General features: G+C 44.0%; 1 protein-coding gene across 1 annotated transcript in view; it reads left to right on the top strand.

Moving 5' to 3' along the window:
* Wdr70 (WD repeat domain 70) overlaps positions 1-19,577 on the top strand; it is a 232,460-nt gene extending 212,883 nt beyond the window's left edge. The window contains exons 14-18 of the mRNA XM_052159690.1: positions 2,439-2,539; positions 4,339-4,418; positions 6,119-6,235; positions 7,367-7,529; positions 19,378-19,577. Coding sequence (XP_052015650.1) covers positions 2,439-2,539; positions 4,339-4,418; positions 6,119-6,235; positions 7,367-7,529; positions 19,378-19,465 — 549 coding nt within the window. The 3' untranslated portion in view covers positions 19,466-19,577. The remainder of the gene's footprint in view (positions 1-2,438; positions 2,540-4,338; positions 4,419-6,118; positions 6,236-7,366; positions 7,530-19,377) is intronic.
* Positions 19,578-19,600: the final 23 nt, after the last annotated feature.

Genomic DNA, 19,600 nt, shown 5'->3' on the forward strand with positions numbered 1-19,600 from the left:
TTACTTGCACTTCCCTGCTTCTGCATGAGAAGGGGGTAAATGTGCCTGTCTCTGCCAGCTTCTGCTCAGCAGGCATGTGGGGAGTGTCTCAGAGCTCTGCAGATAAAGAATCTGAGCAGGAATAGAGGTGAAATGCCTTCAGACTCCCTGGAAAGCAACCAGACCTTGGTCTGTTGGCCTGAGCAGTTGCCTCTCTAACATTGACACCCTCAGTGGAAAGGGAGAGAGTAACAGTAACCTGCTGCCCCTGGAAACTGCCTCTTTGGCTGGGTGTCTTGGAATTTATCAGGCCTACATTGTGGATCTTTTCCAATTCTGCACCCTGCTCACTTGAAAACATATTTGAGAACCAGGAACTGCTTTGCCAGATCTGTAGAGACCCAAGGCAGAGAGAGAACTCTGAAGCCATGTCTCTAACAGTGTCCTGGGACCATTCATGGGAGACTGGGTTCTGAAGGCCCCCGGAAGCCCCTTGTCCCATTTCTTGCTCTCTGGTTCATATGCCTGTGCTCTCTAGGTCTGCAGCAGGGACCAACCTGCTGGATTTGGATGATGGTTGGTTATAATAATGATAACAGAAATCACATTCTTCCTCATGGAAAAGGATAGTTTTTAAATTGAAAATTGTCTCCAACTCTTCTTGATAAAGTAACCCATTCAGGTATAGGTGACAAGTAGCTTTTAACTTACTTAAAGAGTACCAGACACTAATCTAAGGGCCTGGAATATACTGCCAAGCAAAGCTAATCTAGATCCCTGGCCATGGGACATGGATTCTGGTTGAGAAAGGCATAGCAAAAGTAATAAAAAAGAAATCCCATTCTGTATTGACGATATGTGCTATGGCAAAAGAGGGAACAGAGTTGAAGGGTCATAGCTTTAAAATAAGGTGAGATTAAAGGCATCGTCATTTAAGCAGAGGCCTGAGGGCGGAGAATGGACTCCTCTGTCCTCTGCCCTCTGATCTACGCACATGCACCGTGGAACACACATCCTCCCCTCCTCATAACTAACAAAATGTGTGTAAAAGAGAGAATATTAGCAAGGAAAACCGAGCCATCAAGTATAAAGGATCCCCGTGGTTCAAACGGTTCGAGTGTTTCCACTGTTACTGTTGTTTGGTTTGCTTTTTAACCCTGGCTAGCCGACATAGGAGAGCAGCACCACAGATCTGAGGGAAGCTAAGGAAACGGGGAAGCCTGCTCTTACAGCTCGCCCCAGCCCCACCTCCATGGGGGAAACGCCAACACTGACTCTGGAATGACTCAGTCCGCTTCAGTGGCGCATAGCTTAGGAACCACCTTGGAGTATTGGATGCAAATCAGCAACTTGAAGGTTCTTTTTAGCTTCCTCCATAGTTTTGGAATATCAGAAAAAGGATCTGCGTTTGCAGGCATTCCTTCGGAATGAAAGAGAGAGATGTTAGAGGCAAGGACTGAAGAAGGCCTGCCTCAGGAGACAGGGCTGCAGTGCTTTGATTTTACCACGAGGACCTCAGATGTCTGCTTGCACCTCCTTCCCGTTAGTCCGCATGCCTGTGTGCAGGACATGGACTGTTAGTCAGTGATGAGTTCACGCCTCCCTCATCTTGCTCCAAATGAGGTTTGTAGAACTTGGTGTGTGGCGGTTATGCTTCCCAGTGCCAGCTCTGGGTTCCCTCCCTGCCTTGATTCTCTTCATGCTGTCTGTCTGTCCCTCCCATCTTCCCTCCTGCCCCAAGAAAATGGAAACCAGCTTGTGAGAACTCAGAACTCTGGTTCTTTGGGACCCCAGAGTACCAGCCATTCCTCACCAGACATGATTTCAGGGGCCATAGCTTCCCGTAAGGCACCTCTTTAAACAGCTTCCCATCCGGTTAATATCAAGGCTTTGCAGTTGATATCTGCTTTATTTCTGTTGTGGCTTTGCTGTTTTGTCTCATAGGCAGGGAGAGATTATTAATTGTCTACCAATGTGTGCTCTTTGTAAAAAAATCTTAATGAGACTTGAATCTCTGGGAACTAAAAACAATAACCACCTGGCCTTCGTCTGAGTCCAGCGGGACATAGTGTGTGTGTGTGTGTGTGTGTGTAAAAGCATAAAAGCCAGTTCTAAGTCGGCTGTGGTGGTGAGCGTCACAGGAGCCAGCATTAGAGCACCAGCCTCACATTGGACCTGGACTGCCTAACCATGGTTCCAAGGCTCAGGAAAAGCCTGTCATGTACAGAATTGAATGCCTTGTATTTCTGTAGGATTTCACATGGATGATGGGAGGTGGTATGAACTTCACTCCTAGAACACAGTGCTGTGATTTAGAAGGGATCTGAAAAGTTATGGGTTTCTCTCAGGCCAGTACTTGACTCCTTAGTAAACTGACCATCAAAGACCAGCAGGATTCTTCCCTTCCCCTCATTTTTTATTTCATCACCTGACTTGACTTCTATGGCTGTCCTTTTTAGAGTGTGGTCCGCTGCCTGTGGCATCCAAAGCTGAACCAGATCATGGTTGGAACTGGAAATGGACTGGCAAAAGTGTACTATGACCCCAACAAGAGTCAGAGGTATTTCATGGGAAAAGCCTGTTTGAGATGGAAGACAACTGGGGAGGGCTTGGCTTCACCCTGGCTTTTATTCATTCCCCCTTTGATGGGGACCCGCCCTCTTAGAAAAGGCAGCTGGTACAAAGTAAAGCCTCAGACTCCTAGCATTGTACTTTAAATGGGATTTAGACCTCACCCTTGATCTGCATGGAATTCAAAGGGAAACTTGCCTGGGGATTTGCAGTCCTTTGACTGAAATGCTGAGTGCAGGGTGGGGGGAGTCCGGCTCGCTCCTTGCACTCCCGGAACAGGACAGTGGCATTAGCAGAGATACATGAGAGGGATTAACAAGCAGGATTGGCCACTCTCAAGAAACAGCAGCAGCTTTTCCATTTTACCTTTTTCGGGGAGCTTCTAGCAGTTGCTAGTTTGTGTATTTGACAAGGTTATGCCGTGCCTGCATGCCTGTGCTAGCCCTTTCAGTTGGGCCCTTAGCTCAGCCCAGGTCAAACCCAAGCATACCAGTTTAATCCCAAGGTCTGGAAACTGGGAGAGGCTCACCTGGCTCCTCAGATAGTAACACTTTTTTTCCCCACAAGATGAACCTGTGTTACCAGCCCAAGGAAAGTGGTCCTTTCCGTTCCTGTTAGTATACAAATTCACATGCTGAACTTGTGCCCTTCCCTGTGATCCTGTGTTGAGGTCTTATGTGCTTTTTAAAGAAAGTAGAGTTAATCTTTATGAATGAGCTTACACTGACCATAATTTTGCTCTAATTAGAAGTGGACAATCCTGCCTTCAGAGGTTTCTGAACTAGTGTTGAAACCTTTGCCCTATAAAATGAAGCTATAAAATGATATTTAAGAAGAAGTAGGATTTTGTTTGTTAATAAAGTAAAAATGTTAATTAGTGTGGATAGAGTCCACTCAAAAGAATGCCAGCCTTATATTATGACACCCATTTGGAAAGTGCTATCTTTACTTGGGATCTATAAGATTTGCTTATATATATTTTCTTCAGAGAGACAGCTCAGTATCGCTAAGGTGAGGTAAGATCTTCAATGGACCTTCAGTTAGCCAGGCTGTAGCCCCTGAGCAAGGCCAGTAGACGTCCTCTGGCGATGACACTCACACTGTGTCTCTGAGATATGGACGTATGGCACGCTGGGTCCTGCCGAGTGGAGGACCTGGGTTGCTTGTGTCTGCAACACAGGCTAAACATGGAATCCTAGGACCTTGCTTAACTTACAAAAATTTCTTTAACATCTTATGTTCTTAAATTACTTTTGCGGATTTCTCTTTAAGCCAGTGTCCTGAATGCCTTGGTGCCTCTCTCCATCTTTACCTTGGTGGGATACACTGACTGATAGACGTGAACTTCTGGAAGTTCATTGTCACCAAGACCCCATCTTGCAAAGGCAGGGTCTTGACAGGATGGTCTACACAGATTATTTTTAAAAACATGTCACGATTAACGAAGATGCTACAGTGAAGCCATGTTTTGCATGGGTTAAAATTAATTTTAAAAATGAATCGGCCAAGATCATCCAGTGTTTAGTGTTACCTGCATCTATCATGGTGTAATTTCTGCTGGGGTCTCCTACATACAGGTAGAAGTAGGGCGTGTGTGTGTGTGTGTGTGTGTGTGTGTGTGTGTGTGTGTGTGTGAGAGAGAGAGAGAGAGAGAGAGAGAGAGAGAGAGAGAGAGAGAGAGAGAAAGAGAGAGATTTGAGACAGTATCTGATGGAACCAGTTTAGTGTTTCACCTCTACCTATTCCTAAAATGCACTAAAGAAAATAATTTGTTTTAACTCATTGTAGGGGAGCAAAATTATGTGTGGTTAAAACCCAGAGGAAGGCAAAACAAGCCGAGACACTAACCCAGGACTACATCATCACCCGTAAGTTGTTGTTAGCGCTCCTCGGCCTTCTATTGCTCTTCTCTGTGGTTTTGTTCATTACTTGGTTTGAAATCAGAAAGGGTCTAGAGTTGTGGCATCTATTACATCATCTATCATGTGGACACAGGTACAAGTCACATGACAGCGTCACTTTAGCCTCTTGATTTTTTGCAAAAATGAGGCTTGCCTTATATAACTCCTTGCCCAAATGGGAAGTACTTGCCTGAGCTGAATGCATTATCCTATCACAGTGTTTTAAAGACTAAACAAGATTCAGGAGGCCTGAATTTGTCTTGTAGCGTGCACCTGCAGTGTGATGCTGAACAGTGCATTCATCAGTGAGATCAGACAAGGAATCCATGACCACACACTAACACACTTGGAGGAATTTCTGTTTAAAATGAACTGTCTGGGGAAGAATGTTTTTTTGTTTTGTTTTGTTTTGTTTTTTCACAGATGGGTCATACAGTCCTATTAATCTGATAGGTCTGTGTTCTGAAAATCACAGCCTTAGACCTGTAAGAGGCCAGGAAGGAAATGCTAGGAGCCATAGAGATGAGTAATGGAGTAGCCCAGGGTGCTCTCCTGCTGGCCTTCTCCTGTAAGACCAAGTCCCATGGGGCTTGTGATCTTGTGATCAGTCAAGAGACCCCATGACACTCTTTGTAGAGTGGAAGTGTTAAAGTTGGGGTCATAGCCAGTCCAGCTCATGTGATTACATACGGCCTTCTTAAGTCCCCAAGTCATGGGAAGTAAGGCAAATGTTCCCACCTCAAATTACTGTGTCGTGTTGCCTGATGGGAGTGATGAGGAAGAATGTGCTTTAGCATCTCCACTCAAGGCAGGCCTCGTTTAAGGTGAGCGGTCACAGACTGGCCTTAGGCAGAGGTAGGGGTAGTGGGTCTAATGGGGCAACTGGAAGGGTTTTGAGCTATTTCATTTAGATTATAACCTGTCCTCTCCAGTCCCCTGAGAATGTCTTCTCTTTTAAAACATGTTTAAATCTGTATTTAATGACTGAAAGAAATTCTAGGCCAATAAGAAGATAGCTATCTAATATTTTACAATAACCCTGTCTCCCAAAATGTTACATGGCTTCCCCTTAAGTCCATATTCTTTTTATGTGAACACCTGACAGTAGTTGAATACAGATGCCTGCGTTAGCCTCTTGTATTGGGTACCATCCGTGTGGAAGGAGGGCTGAGTGCCCCGCCCTCGTGGTCACTCTGCGTTTTTACCCCTTTGCTGAGAGGGGCCACATTTCAGAAACGTGTGAAGTGATGCCAGCATGTATGAGGCTTCTGAAGGAACTAGAGGACTGACAGGCGTTACTCATAGTTGTTGGCGTTACTCATATTTGGGTCCCATAAGAAAAAATAAGAAAGTGATGCTACTAAGTGTTTCTCTTCGAAAAGCACAGACATTGAGCTTTAACCCATGGGTAGGGCGATGAGGCTCGCCAGTGTTTCCATGACAGTGTTCGACAGCGTTTCCTGATTGCCGTTGGCTGAGCGGAGGTGAACTGTGAGCCTGCTATCATACAGAACTGGCTAATTGGTTACAGTAAGCCTGTGTTTTATTATTAAAGCAGGGCTGTCATTAGGATTTCCATTCTATGCTTCAGTTAGTCATGCATTGGCTATGGTTTTGGATGAAGGGTTATTATTATAATGACATTTTTCAAATGTGACTTCTCACAGCTCATGCCTTGCCCATGTTCCGTGAGCCCCGCCAACGAAGTACGAGGAAACAGCTGGAGAAGGACAGACTGGACCCCCTGAAGTCACACAAACCAGAACCTCCTGTAGCAGGCCCAGGTGACAGAAGCAGCCCGTTGTCTGGCAAGGGGATGAAGGGCCAGGGTCGCGCCATTGATATGGAGGTGGAAAGAGCTTTAGAGTCTGAGTTCTTGATGTTCAGAGACACTTGTGGGTTCCAGATGTGTTCCTGGCCAGCACCAGGGTCACAGTGCAGAGCTGACAGAGGCACAGGGCCGAAACAGAGAGGACACCTGGGGCTTTACCCTCCCTGGCTGGAGCCTCGGTGACCTCACCTGAACTCTGGGGCTCCTTGGAAGCCGGTGCTAACACTGCTGCTCTCGGTATTGGCTCACCGAGGTCTCCTAGCCTGCTGTCCACGCTGGATTAGGTTTCACTCCAGGCAGAGAGTGACCATGGCTTAGCTCAGTGTGCTAAGATGGAGCTGCCCATTTCACTGGAAGGTAGAGGGAGACCCTAAGTAGGAGAAGCTGCAGGCCCGGCTCCTCCCTCTAAAAGCTGCAATAGTTATTGGCACAGAAAGCCTGTAGCAATTGGTCTTTAAAAAAAAATTGTCTTCTTAATTAATGAAATTTATCTTCTAGCATTATTTGGTTAGTCATGTATTTATCTTCCTAAAAATCAGTTCTGAAAGGAATTTAGTAAAATGTCAGCCCATTTTGGTTATCAGGCACCATGCTGGCCTCAGTGAGAGGGACCCAGCAGGATACAGATCTTTGCCCCCAGTCTTGCAGTCTGCCAAGACCGCCATCGAAGAGAAGTAGAGGGAGTGTGTGTGTTCGCGTGGCCTATGTTCCCACAGGACATAGAGCAAGTGCTATGATATATGATACATGGAGTGTGTAAAGCCATAAAGTACATTTGTTTAAAGCTAAAATAGCAGCTAATGCATAAAAGGGTACTTTTTGTATTGAATATCAATAAGTTCATGCTAGGACAATTTTAGTACAGTCCTTAAGAATTTTTTTTTCTTTTTTTAAAATCAGTGTCATTTTGTAAGCAACCAAAACATTTTTTAATGCCTCTTCCTGTTTTTAAGTGTGAAAGGGGTGTTAAAGGCAGGTGGTTCTTCGTTTTTTGACAATGAAAGCCCTGTTGAGATCTGAGCTCGGGACAAAGTAGACACAGATTTGTTCATACTCTCTCTAAATGGGGTTTCTTCTGAATCAGGTCGTGGTGGCCGGGTTGGAACCCATGGGGGCACCCTGTCCTCCTACATTGTGAAGAACATTGCGTTAGACAAGACCGACGACAGCAACCCCCGGGAGGCCATCTTGCGTCACGCCAAGGCAGCAGAAGACAACCCATATTGGGTTTCCCCAGCATATTCCAAGTAAGGAGAGAGCTGTCTAACCAGACCGGTGGGCTTTCGTGGTGGCATAGTCAGGAAGGCACTGGTCTACAGGCCTTAGTTCAATCCCTGGAACCCATGCAAAGGTACAGAGAGAACCGAGTCTACAGTTTTCTTCTGAACTCTACATATACACCATGGCTAAGACACGTGCACATATGCACGTGTGCACACATCTCCCATGATGATAGTTTTTAAAAATAAAATAAAATAGAAAAATGGGACTAGCAGTGTAACTTAGTGGCAGAGTATGTGTTTAGTGTACAAAGGTATAAATTTAAGCCAAAAAATTAAATTAAGAACAAAAGTAGAGAAAGTATTATTCCCAATGAATTGAGAAGAGCTCAAGAATAGTATTTAGAGGTTTTAACTTCTTTTCTATTTGTGCACAAAGGATGGGCCAATCTGTAGGTGTGATACCAAGGTCTGTAGATGAGATACCAAGGTCTGTAGGTGTGATACCAAGGTCTGTAGATGAGATACCAAGGTCTGTAGGTGAGATACCAAGGTCTGTAGGTGTGATACTAAGGTCTGTAGGTGTGATACCAAGGTCTGTAGGTGAGATAGCAGCACCTGAAGTCCTATCATCTAAGAGGTGACAGCACAAGGGCTGAGCTGGAGGCCTGCCTGAGCTATAGCTGAAGGTATGAAGTAAGTTCAAGGCTAGCCTGTGCTATAAGAGGCCCTGCTGTTGTTCAAACAACAAGGGAATTGGGAGATCAGAATCTTGAAGTCTAGACATTTGCTTATATCATAAGACTCTAAAACAGTGAATTTTAAAAACTGCAGTAGCTTGTTCTCAGAGGTAGAGTTCAGAGTAAGCCTTATGTGCTCCTCTTCCCTTTAACAGTGATGGCATTTCTCAGTGGGGGGAGCTAAAGGCAAGTGAAGGGGTGTGGCCTGCCCATCTCATAGGAAGAACTGGGGGGCGGGGAGTTGGGTTGGTTTTTTTTTTTTTTTTTTGCTTTTTTGCTTTTTTGCTTTTTTGCTTTTTTGTTTTTTCTTAGTCTAGCAATGAAGTCCCAGTTGGCTGGGATCACACTGTGTGTCGGCTGGCTAGTTCTCCAGCTAGTTCGCAGGTAGGGAGCTCTCTATATAGCCCTCCCTGTGCAGCGAATGCAGCCTTTCAGAAAGTCCCTCAGGCAGCTCTACATGAGCGAGTATGAAACAGTTTTTGGTTTTTGGGTTTTTTTGTTTTTTTGTTTGTTTGTTTGGATTTGGTTTTTTCAAGACAGGGTTTCTCTGTATAGCCCTGGCTGTCCTGGAACTCACTCTGTAGACCAGGTTGGCCTCGAACTCAGAAATCCGCCTGCCTCTGCCTCCCAGAGTGCTGGGATTACAGGCGTGCGCCACCACCGCCCTATGAAACAGTTTTTAATGCTACCACCCCACCCACATTTACACCAAGGAAAGTACTATTGTTGGATTTTCAATTATTGATTTTTGAAATTTCCACTAGAACTAGTTTTAGACTTAGGCGAATGCCAATACCTTACATGACATCATTTTGATGGCCAACTGTTCCAAATGTGTACACAAAAGTAATTACTATTATCACTAATATCTATCATGTTAATGTAATCCCTAGGAAGGTGTGAAAGACCTCACTCACCACTGAGGAATATGAAGTGCTAAGAAATCTGCTTTTAGAACCTGCTGGAAAGCAGCTTGTTGCTGCAACCTAGAACAGGAATTTGGCCCTAGAATCACCTATGACAGTTCTAGTACCTGATAACAGCACTTTGCTAAGGGGCCAAGTTCAATTCACTCTGTTGACTTTTAAGCACTGCATTCATATGTGAGATGGGTAGTCCATAAGTACTAAGTGGGAGACCCCAGATCCTTCATCCTGCAGTGCAGAGATGCTAATACTACGATGTTCATCCTCTTAGAAAGTGCCTGTATATAAATTATGAGCTCACATATACTAATAATTTTTAAAAGGCAAAATGCACACCGTTTACTCGACAGGTATGTGTATAGATACCTATACTGTTTAAAAGCATGGGGATAGGTCTAGGAAATGGATCAGCAGGTAAAGCACTTGCTGCTAAGCCTGCCAACCCAAGCTCAGTCTACGGGACCTATATAGTGGAAGGAGAGAACTGACTCCCAAGTGATATCTGTATGTGTATTATGACAGGCGTGCATGACGCACAAAAACACACATACACAATAAATAAATGTAAAAACATGAAAACAAGTATACAGTATGTTTTGAACATTGTTCTTATTTAGGACACATCTAGAGATTGGGCAAGTACCACCCATTGTCTCTCTAGACCCTTCTGCTTTATATTTAGTACTCTTGTGTTACATAATTATATTCTACATTTCTCACATGATATCCTCTTAAATGGTAGTTACATTGCTGTCTTTATCCCTCAAACACAGTACTGAACTTAGGACCTTAGGGCATATGTATTTGCCTATGGTATAACAGTTCTATGGATATGCTATTAATTTCAAGTGTTTGAGTTATACCAGTTTCCCTCCAAAAGAACTTTTAATTAGCCTCTCATTCAGTGTCTTATTCTCATTAAAGCGTGTCCCTATTGTGTGTCCAGCTGCTCAGTGTGCTTTGATTATTTTAAGTAATTTTTATACAAATTTCTAGGATCTCTAGGTATAAAATTATATGTAAATGGTGTTGACCTCCTCCTTTTTAATTTTTATACCTGTACTTCTTTTTTTCATGGAATTGCCTTAGTTGCTTCCAAAACAATAGTGAATTGTATGATAAGCATACTTTTCTCCCTTTGGGGAAAAAGTCTAGTAAACTGTGAATTTTCCCTTTTTGTATATGAAAAAAATCCAACCAGCAGTTTCATATTATTTAATCTCATGTTCTTTCCCCATAAAATATAAAATATACTTTTGAGAATATGTCTATAAGAGTTTAAGAGTCCACCACTGTCTTTTATTCATTCACTTAATGACAGTTAGTGAGATAGTGTTCTAGAATGTGGGGAAAGAGCCATCTTCAATGCAAATAATGCAGGACCCTGTACATGTTAGATGATAGTGCTGCAAAGGGAACTCAGTGGGGTGAGGGGACATGGAGTGATCATGGCAGGCCTGGGTGTACTTTTGTGAGTTATTCCTTTCTTTATTGTATGCATACGAGTATTTGCTTGCTCTCTCTCTCTCTCTCTCTCTCTCTCTCTCTCTCTCTCTCTCTTTCTCTCTCTCTCTCCCTCTCTCTCTCTCTCTGTGTGTGTGTGTGTGTGTGTGTGTGTGTACACACACGCATGCGCAATGCCCACAGAGACCAGAAGAGGACTTCCGGTCCTCTGGAACTGTAGTTACATATGGTAGGCAGCTGCCATGCGGGTGCTAGGAATCAACCCCACAAGTGCTCTTAACTGCTGAGCCATCTCTCCAGACCCTGGGCGCTATTTTAGATATAGTGTCAGAGTAATGACCTGACTGAGGTGGAGCAGTGGAACCTGCAGGTACCCTGGGAATGAGTATCCCATACAGAGAGCAGCCTGCAGCAGCCAGAGTCAAGCGCGTCTGTGTACTGAATCCTCTTCATTCTTTTAGCCACTTTAAAATTATTTTGTCCTCAGTCATCATCGTCGTCGTCGTCGTCATCATGACGTGTGACTGTGAGCACTCAGATCTTGACGCATGGGTGGAAGTCAGAGGACAGCTTCTGGGGGTAGATCTACTCTTCCACCCTGGCGTCTAGCATTTGGAGTCAGGTCATCAGGCTTGTATGGTGACTGCTTCTAACTATATCACTGGCCCCCTTAATTTTTTTTAATTCCTTTATCTCTGTTGAAGTGGTGGCATGACTTTTTTCCTTTGATCTACACATGAGGACCTCTGACACCCACTTCCTATAGTGTGGTGGCTGCTTGTTAGTCCAGCTTCCTAACAAACTAACTTTTAAAAACTTACCATTTGTAAATGTTTAATTATCTTATAAACTGCTGAAGTGTGGTTGTCCTCGGGGTGCAGAGCAGAGAGTAATGTCTTTATCCAGCCCCCCCCCCCCACACACACACGCACACAGCCTGTCCCATTCTCTCCTGCCGCCGTCCAAGCCTGCTTCGTAATTAATATATTTCTTGGACAGTCATCCATCCAGGTTTTCAAGTTTATTTAAATAGAGTTCATTGAAGCTGACTGTGTTCACTGACCTACCTGAAGACCACTTTTTTCATTGTAAGTGGATTATTTTTATTGTAAGTGGATTATTGTTAGTTGAACAAGTGTACTGGGTGTGAAGGCACTGCCATGCTGCCCCTCATGTTAGAAGACTGCTGCTTGGAGCTTGCAGCCCTCAGGTTCCTGGGCTAGCCCTAAGCTCAGTGCCGTGACCCCTGGGGCTAGCCCTAAGCTCAGGGCCGTGACCCCAGCACTATGCTCTTCCAGGTGTACACCTTTCTGCCGCATTTTCTCCCCATCCGTTCCTCCCCCATTCTTGCTGCTGTCCATTTGTTGTCTACTAACTAAACTGAAGGCATTGCCTGTCTGTGGCGTGTAGTGTGTTAGCCGGGATCTTGTGTTCACCTGCTGCAGGATACTGCTTACTGCCAAGTGGCAAAGCATGCGAAGGGAAGCTAGCATTTAAAAGGATCTTTTGGTAAAGGTCACTGTAACTGAGAACATGTGTCTGCTTGTTTTCCTCCATTGACTTCTGTCAGTGATGAAGGGAAGGTGTATTTACTATATCCTGCTTGAGCAGGGAAGGCAGGTTGTCAGAAAGACATCCCTTGTCTTCATGCTATGCACAGCATATACTCACCTATATTCTCCAGTGTGCTGATAACTCCTGAACACTATAGCTATAGGAGTCACTTGAGGATCTGAACTCCAGTCTGACACTAGCAATGGAATAGTCCTGGAAGTTTTCAAACACAGCAGGATCACAGAGGACTCCTGTTCAGCCGCACACGGGCAGATCCAGTTACAGTTTCTTGTTCAAAGATGCTGCTGGAGGGAGGGAAGAGAGCTGGCTGGGGAAGGGGCAGGATGTCGATCCAGAACGCGATTAGCTTACACATCAGACAGGATAGATGTGTGTGAGCCCGGAGCCCGGCCAGCAGCCTGCCAGGGTGACAGCTCTGTCAACCATAGTGCTCTTCTTGCCAGATGAGCTGCCATCATTGCAGGTTCAGTCACTTTAGCTTCGCTGTGCACGCCTTTTGAAATATGAGATGTGTGTTGTGTATGTATTAAAATATTGTTCCCACCTATCAAGAGTCCATTTCAAGTCATATTGAGTTCATAAGCCATATTAATAGCAGTCATTGTGGACAAGGAAAGAGAGAACAGTCTCTCCCCTCCCCCTACATTACGTATTTTTAAATATTAGCTGGTTGTCACTATGTGCCATGCTCCTTTGTGGAGGACAGTGTCTCATAGACTAGTTTTGTGAACTGCCTGTCTTGTAGGCAGCTGGGGGCAGGGACTGGGGAGAGGACTAAATGTGAATTTCCAGGTCCGTTCCAAACTAATAGACTCTTAGATCCCACCTGAGAATCTACATTTTAAGAAGTGCCTAAAGTGATGAATTTTGTACACCGATGCTTGGAAATAATACAAAAGTAATTACTCAGAAACATAAATTGTTTCTCTTTAAGAAACTTCATACTTAAAGACCAGACAGCTTCATTTATAAAAGACTCATAGCAAATCATTTTTTTTAATGATTTGCTATGAGTCTTTTATGAATGAACCTCGCCTGGCGAGATAAAGAACGTCGCCAGGATTTGAAAACACAGCATGTGGCAATGTTGTGTTTAACACATGACGTCTTTTACTCAGTATATTATACCTGGGGCTTTTGGAAAGGTGTCAGTCATAGGAGGAGAGGAACCCTGTTATCTAACGTAAGTTATGTGAACAGTGATGCCACTTCTTTTGTTAAATAGCTTAGTGTGTTGTATCATAATAATCCTCATAACCCATAAGGTAGACACTCTTACTGCCCCACCTCGTAGATGAGGAAACGGAAGTGTGTAACTTGACCCGTGGCCCACAGGTAGCAGGTGGCAGACTTAGGACTGAGTACAGATAGTCTGCCTTCTGCACCCCATGGTTGTTTCTTCTCATGGGTAGCTAATAGTAGCTACTGGGATGCTGAGATGTCGGTGTGAGCCAGCATGGCTTAGCTGAAGGAACCCTAGACTCCAAGTCAGGAGGCCCGAGGATACCTCCAGCTCCGCTGCAGCCGGCTAAGGGCAGGGCTCGCCTTGCTGAGGCGCTTTGCCCTATGCACAGAGTAGGAGGGTAGGGCTCCGTCCATCCCCAAGCGCCTGTCCTTAGAATGTGTACATCAGAAAGAGATCTCGGGGACCTGGCCCACCTCCACTTACTGTTTTCAATCCCAGGGTTCTGTCCTGTGTACCACGTGATAATAAAAGAGCCAATGGCGATCTTACAGGACTCTTGTGGGTTTCCCTTCATTCCTGTATTCCATACCCCATTTCACACCTGTTCACCCTCATTTCACACCTGTTCCTTCTTTCTAGCTGCTGAACTCTAAACGTAGCGTGCTGCACTCTATGGCTTCAAGAAGTGTTTATTTCCCAAAAATGTTATGTCTTCACTTCCTGAGGAAAATATCTACAGGCATCTACTGCTTTATCTTCTTATATATACCCAGTGTTTAAAAAAAAATTTTTTTTTTTGATTAGGTAGTCACAGACAGAAGCAGCCATTTCAAGCTGAATCTCTTTGGTCAACCCTTTTATTTAATCGTAATAATTCTGCAATTGTGATGATTGGGTCAGAGTTCAACCAGACTGGCTTCATGCTAACAGGGTTAACAAGTGTGTCAGATTGTCGAGTCATGGCTATTATTGGCTTTGGCTTTGAGGTTTTCGCTCATAATAAACAATGGGCCCCGAGCCAAGAAACCTTGTGGTTTATACACACATCCTCATGATTAAATATTGCAAGTGATTTCCCCTCGTATTCTTCCGATCACCCAGGAGCCTGCTTTCTTCATCTTACGTGACTCACATCAGAAGCACACCCGTAATTAGAGAGACTGTGACCATGGACTTTCCATCGCAGCCGAAAACATTGCGATGACTTCACTCTGCTTTGAGTGTTAGAAGGAGTTGCGGAGCCATAGGTTAGAACTTAGTCAGAAGAAAGTAGAAGTCCCCCTGACACAGAAGTCTCTGACACAGACAGTGCGCCCTAAGTGCCTTTTAGAAGACTGTGGTGGGCGGGCACAGACTTGCTCTCACTGGCTGCTCACGATGGAAACCCAGAAGGGCACTCACTTTCCTTGGATTCCTGTCATTGTGCTGGAGTACACACTTGCTATGACTCACATTGTACAAACAAACTGAAGAATTTCGTTTAAAGAACCAGAGGGAATGACAGAGTCAGTGTGCCATGAAAAACGGAAGGAAGGCCATTCTGGAGGAAAGAGAGCAGAGGGGAGCCGGGGCACAGGGCGGGAGGCATCTAAGAATGGAGTGTAAGGCCACGCGCTATGTAGATGCACCAGGGAAAGCCTTGACTTGTATACTAACTCCACAAAAGAACTTCAGCCAATTCAGGAATGCTGGGAGCAGGAGAAGCAGTCTTCCCCGGAGAAGAGCGCACTGCTGCTATCCAGCACTGAGTGGGCGGCCCTGAGAACATCTGTGAGTGACCCCATACAGCCTGAGCAGGGGATGCATAGAAATAGAGCTTATACATATATGCAGGTAACAAGAACTAATGTGCAAAGAGACCATATAGAGAGCAAGGAAGCGCAAGTGTGTAGAAGGGACGGAAGGGGAGGGGTACATGATATAGTTATAATTTCAAAAATAAATGATAAAAAAGTTTTAGACTAATTTGTCTTGAAAAATTCACACAAAGCATCACCAAATTATAACTTGTAGATTTGATGGACATTTGCATAAGCTTCTATATTAGCTTCACAAAATCATATTTACTTGTAACAAATGCAGGATATACTGGAAACATGATATGGCAAAAAGCATTCCTTTGATTAGTTTATTTAGGGGTTGACAGCAGTCATTATATTAAAATTTAATTGTCTTTGATAATCCAGTGAGCTGTTACCAAATTTAATCAGATGAAAAATGCACCAGAAATGCAGGTTTCACATCAGCCTTCTATATGTTTAGCTTTTAGGTTAACACATCAAAATGGCTAATATTAGCCAATAGACGAGCAGATGTGGGTGAAGTGTTTGAGTAAAGTACTCACTAAGCAGGTTCTCTTTGACACTGTCGTGTCCCCGAGAACCTGCTGGATTTACAGTCTTCTCATTTTCTTAAGCCATTCCCTGTATCTTTTCTCAGTTAGGGCAAGGGAGATGAATCTGTCTTGAGGCTGTAAGTTCAAGGAACGGGCTGTTAATTATTAGAGATTAAGAAGCTGCAAAGATGGCTCAGAGGTTAAATGCATTGGTTGCTCTTCCAGAGGACCCGGAATCAATTCCTACAAGTCATATGGTGGCTCACAACCACTTATAACCCTAGTTCCAGGGCATCCAGTGTCCTCTCCTGGCATCTGCAGACATCAGGCATACATATAATGCACTTACAGATACATATACAGGAAAACACCAATGCATGTACATCATACATACATACATACATACATACATACATACATACATACATGCATGCATACATACACCTTTTTAAAATAAATATAAGACAATGGACAATATAAATGCTTTCTTGAAGAATGTCTCTCTTGCACCTTGTGTAATGTATGTATGTAGCTCCGAATTGCTGCTGTGTTTTCATTGTCCATGTGGTTTGGCTTGCTACACTGTTTCTCATAGACGTACAGGATGGAGACTGAGCTAAGAGCAGTGTACTAATTCCACTTGTTTAAGCAGCTCAGAAAAGAATCCACACTTAGCAGACTCAAAGGATGTATTGTTGCCGTTTGTTTCCTCCTGGCTCTGAAAGCAGGGTTTGTAGACCAGCTTGAAGTTGTTTTCAAATGCATTAATACTTTGTCCGTCTGCAGGTTCACGTAGCTCTTCCTTGTCATTGTTGATTTATTTTTATAGTGCTTTCATGTGCCAGGGGCAAATTAGGCCATTCCCTCGAGAAGAAATCTGCTCGTTCTATTCTTAACTGTGTGATTGCCCAATTGCCTCTGTTCTTCATTGTCTTGGTCAAGTGGTGACTGGAAAAAAGAAAAACTGTTTCAAATGCCCCAAGATAGACCTGAATTGAATTGTTAAGATCATTCTCACGTGTGGAGTTACAAACTTTCTAAAAAGCGGCAAGATTGAAAGCCACGCTGGTCTGTCTGCAGAGCATTCACCGGCAATGTGTGCTCCATAGCCTCGCTGGGGAAAAGTATTTTAAAGAACCTTGTCTTTTTACAGCAATAACCAAAGAGCTCTTTCTTATCAAGGGTTCTAACCTATTCTTTAGAATTTTGGCTTGGGGGCCAGATGACCTGTTCCTGTGAGCCAGGCCTTCCGTTTCCCATCACCCCCTGTGCTTCACGCTCCAGAATGAACGTCACTCCTTAAAGATGGCTGAGAGGAAAGCCCGGTGTACCTCGTCATCTCCAGTGATTTCGTACAGCTTCTCCAGACGAGGAATACCTCCTCCTAGCTGGCACAAATCACACCTCTTGTTAAGGAGACACAGTTTTATGCCCACCTCACTGCAGAGTCCTGCTGTTCTCTTTGCTTCCCAGTCCATGTGCAGGATGAAGGGATTTGGATATGACCACTGTGGTCCACCAACCAGTGAGGGGATGGAGGGCTTTTAGTAAGCACACAGAACATTTTCTAGCATTTTGATACATTTGATGAATCTAACAAGATATTTTAAGATATTTTAGTTTATTATTTGATAACACCTTATGATTATATAATGTATTTTGGTTGTCTTCATCCGTTATCTCTCTTCTCCTCCAGTTACCTCTGAACCCTTCTTTCCAACAAATCCCCTTCTACTTTTAAGTTTTATGAGTGTTTGTGTGTGTGTGCATGCACATGCACATGCGTGTTTGTTTGTGAGTTGTGCAGATATATGTTTGGAGGCTAGAAGATGTCAGGTGTCCTGTTCTATCACTCTCTGCCTTGTCACCTTGACCCAGAGTCTGGCACTGAACCTGGTACTTGGCCAACAGCCAGCCATCCCAGCCATCCTCCTGTTCCTGCACCCCAACCCTCTACTTGCCAGGCACTTGAGTTATACATTTGCATAATTGTGTCCAGCTTGTCCATGGTGCTGAGAATTTCAACTCAGATCTCTCATGTTTGCAGTTTTGCCCATGGAGCCATCTTCTCAGCTCCCAGTGCCGAGTCTCCTGTTGTTACATGTCCTATCATCCCTTGGTTCTGAGCCTTCTTATGTTTTGCTCTGTTTTGATTATGTTCACTCATCAACTTTATTGAGACACAGTTTACATAAAGTATGACATGCAACCATCTCAAGTTTTGGCAGAGACACAAACTTGTGTGACCAACACTTCCATCTCTGTCCATAAGAACATCATCTCCTGCTTTTTTACAGCATGGCTCTCTGCCTGTTGTTTTCCTGTGCCCTACCAGGTTAGCCACCAGCCCTCATCACATTCTTTTGGGAGTAATGGGCCATGTCAAAGTGAGCCCTCAGTGAAGCTGCTCTCAGGGTTCTTTCTGGACCCGCCATCACAGTTTCTCTTAATGATAGGTCTCCAGGAGCGTCGGTGCTGCAGTCAGGACTTGGGTCTTCTTACAGTTGACAGTAGTGACCAGGTGGCTTGTGAAATATAGCCAGAGCACCTTAGAAGCTTACACTCCCCCCCTTAGAAGTTAAATATTTATTTCAAAGACTCTTTTAAGCTTACACATTTGTTCCTCTGTAGATTTGATAAGTGACCAGCATCCTTGCTAGACAACATATTTCTTGTCTGTCCCACATTTGAAAGCCCATGGCCCTGCTTTCTAGTAACTGGGGTCTATGGAAGTTCGCAGCTGACTTTTGAAATGTTAGACCCGTGACCTGTGAGTAGATGCCATAACAGTATTTTGAAGTAATAAGGAGGTTAACCAATTGGATTGGTATGAGGAAAGCTTTGGCTCTAGATAGGTGTAGAGACGGAGGTAGCTTGAGTAGTAGTTACATTATGACCATTTGACATTTTCTTGGGATTGTTTTTTTGGAATAGAGAAACGGGAATGTCATGGAGCTAGGTATGCAGAGCACTGGAGATCCTCCCAAGGGTTGCTTGATGACTGGTGTGGAGTTTAGCAGTGACACTGTATGGCAGTGCTAACCACTGTGTTCAATGATATGTCCTGAATGCTTGGCATTTCCATGCATTGATCTGGGGAGAGGGATCAATTGGTGCCCATTTGGTTTACTTTAAAGTGTTTTACTGGTATGAGTCACTGCCTGTTGGGTATTATTTGAAACTTGCCAGAGAAGAAAACTGTGAGCTCAAATTCTCCCCTTTGCACCACAGTCACATGCACTACTTAAGTCTAAGAGAGCCCCGGTAGGTGTAAGTAAACACCGTGTAGGGGCTTGTATGGTGGCCATATGGCGGGTCCTTCTAAATGGTCACACTTTGCCTCAGTTGGGGCAGAGAGATGTTATGACCCATGGCAGTCCACTGGATTGATTCATTTTCATTTTATTTGAGGGAAGGACAACATACAGTGTCTGCCACAGAGGGAAAATCTTCAAAAGATATTTGGCTCTTTTCCTGAACATAATTAAATTTTCACTGTGCTTTTCTTTTGCCAGAAGTTTAGTAATTTATATTTAGTAATTGAAATGCAATCAGTTCCCCAGACTTGCTCCTGCTTGATCAAAGAGACAACGCCTAATACAAGAAATACCAACTCACGCTTTCCTCTTCTTTTTAACTTTTCTTTTAGAACTCAGCCAAAAACCATGTTTGCCCAAGTGGAATCTGATGATGAAGAGTCAAAGAATGAACCAGAATGGAAAAAACGTAAAATTTGAAATTTGAAGAATCTCATTTAAGAGCTATTTACATGGGGCAACAGGATAGGATACAGTGTTTTTTCAAACTACCCCACCCCCACTTATGAAATAAAAATACATTTTTACAGAATGTGTCCTTTCTGTTATTGAGTT

The sequence above is a fragment of the Apodemus sylvaticus genome, chromosome 16 (genome assembly GCF_947179515.1).
Source record: "Apodemus sylvaticus chromosome 16, mApoSyl1.1, whole genome shotgun sequence".
NCBI lineage: Eukaryota > Metazoa > Chordata > Mammalia > Rodentia > Muridae > Apodemus > Apodemus sylvaticus.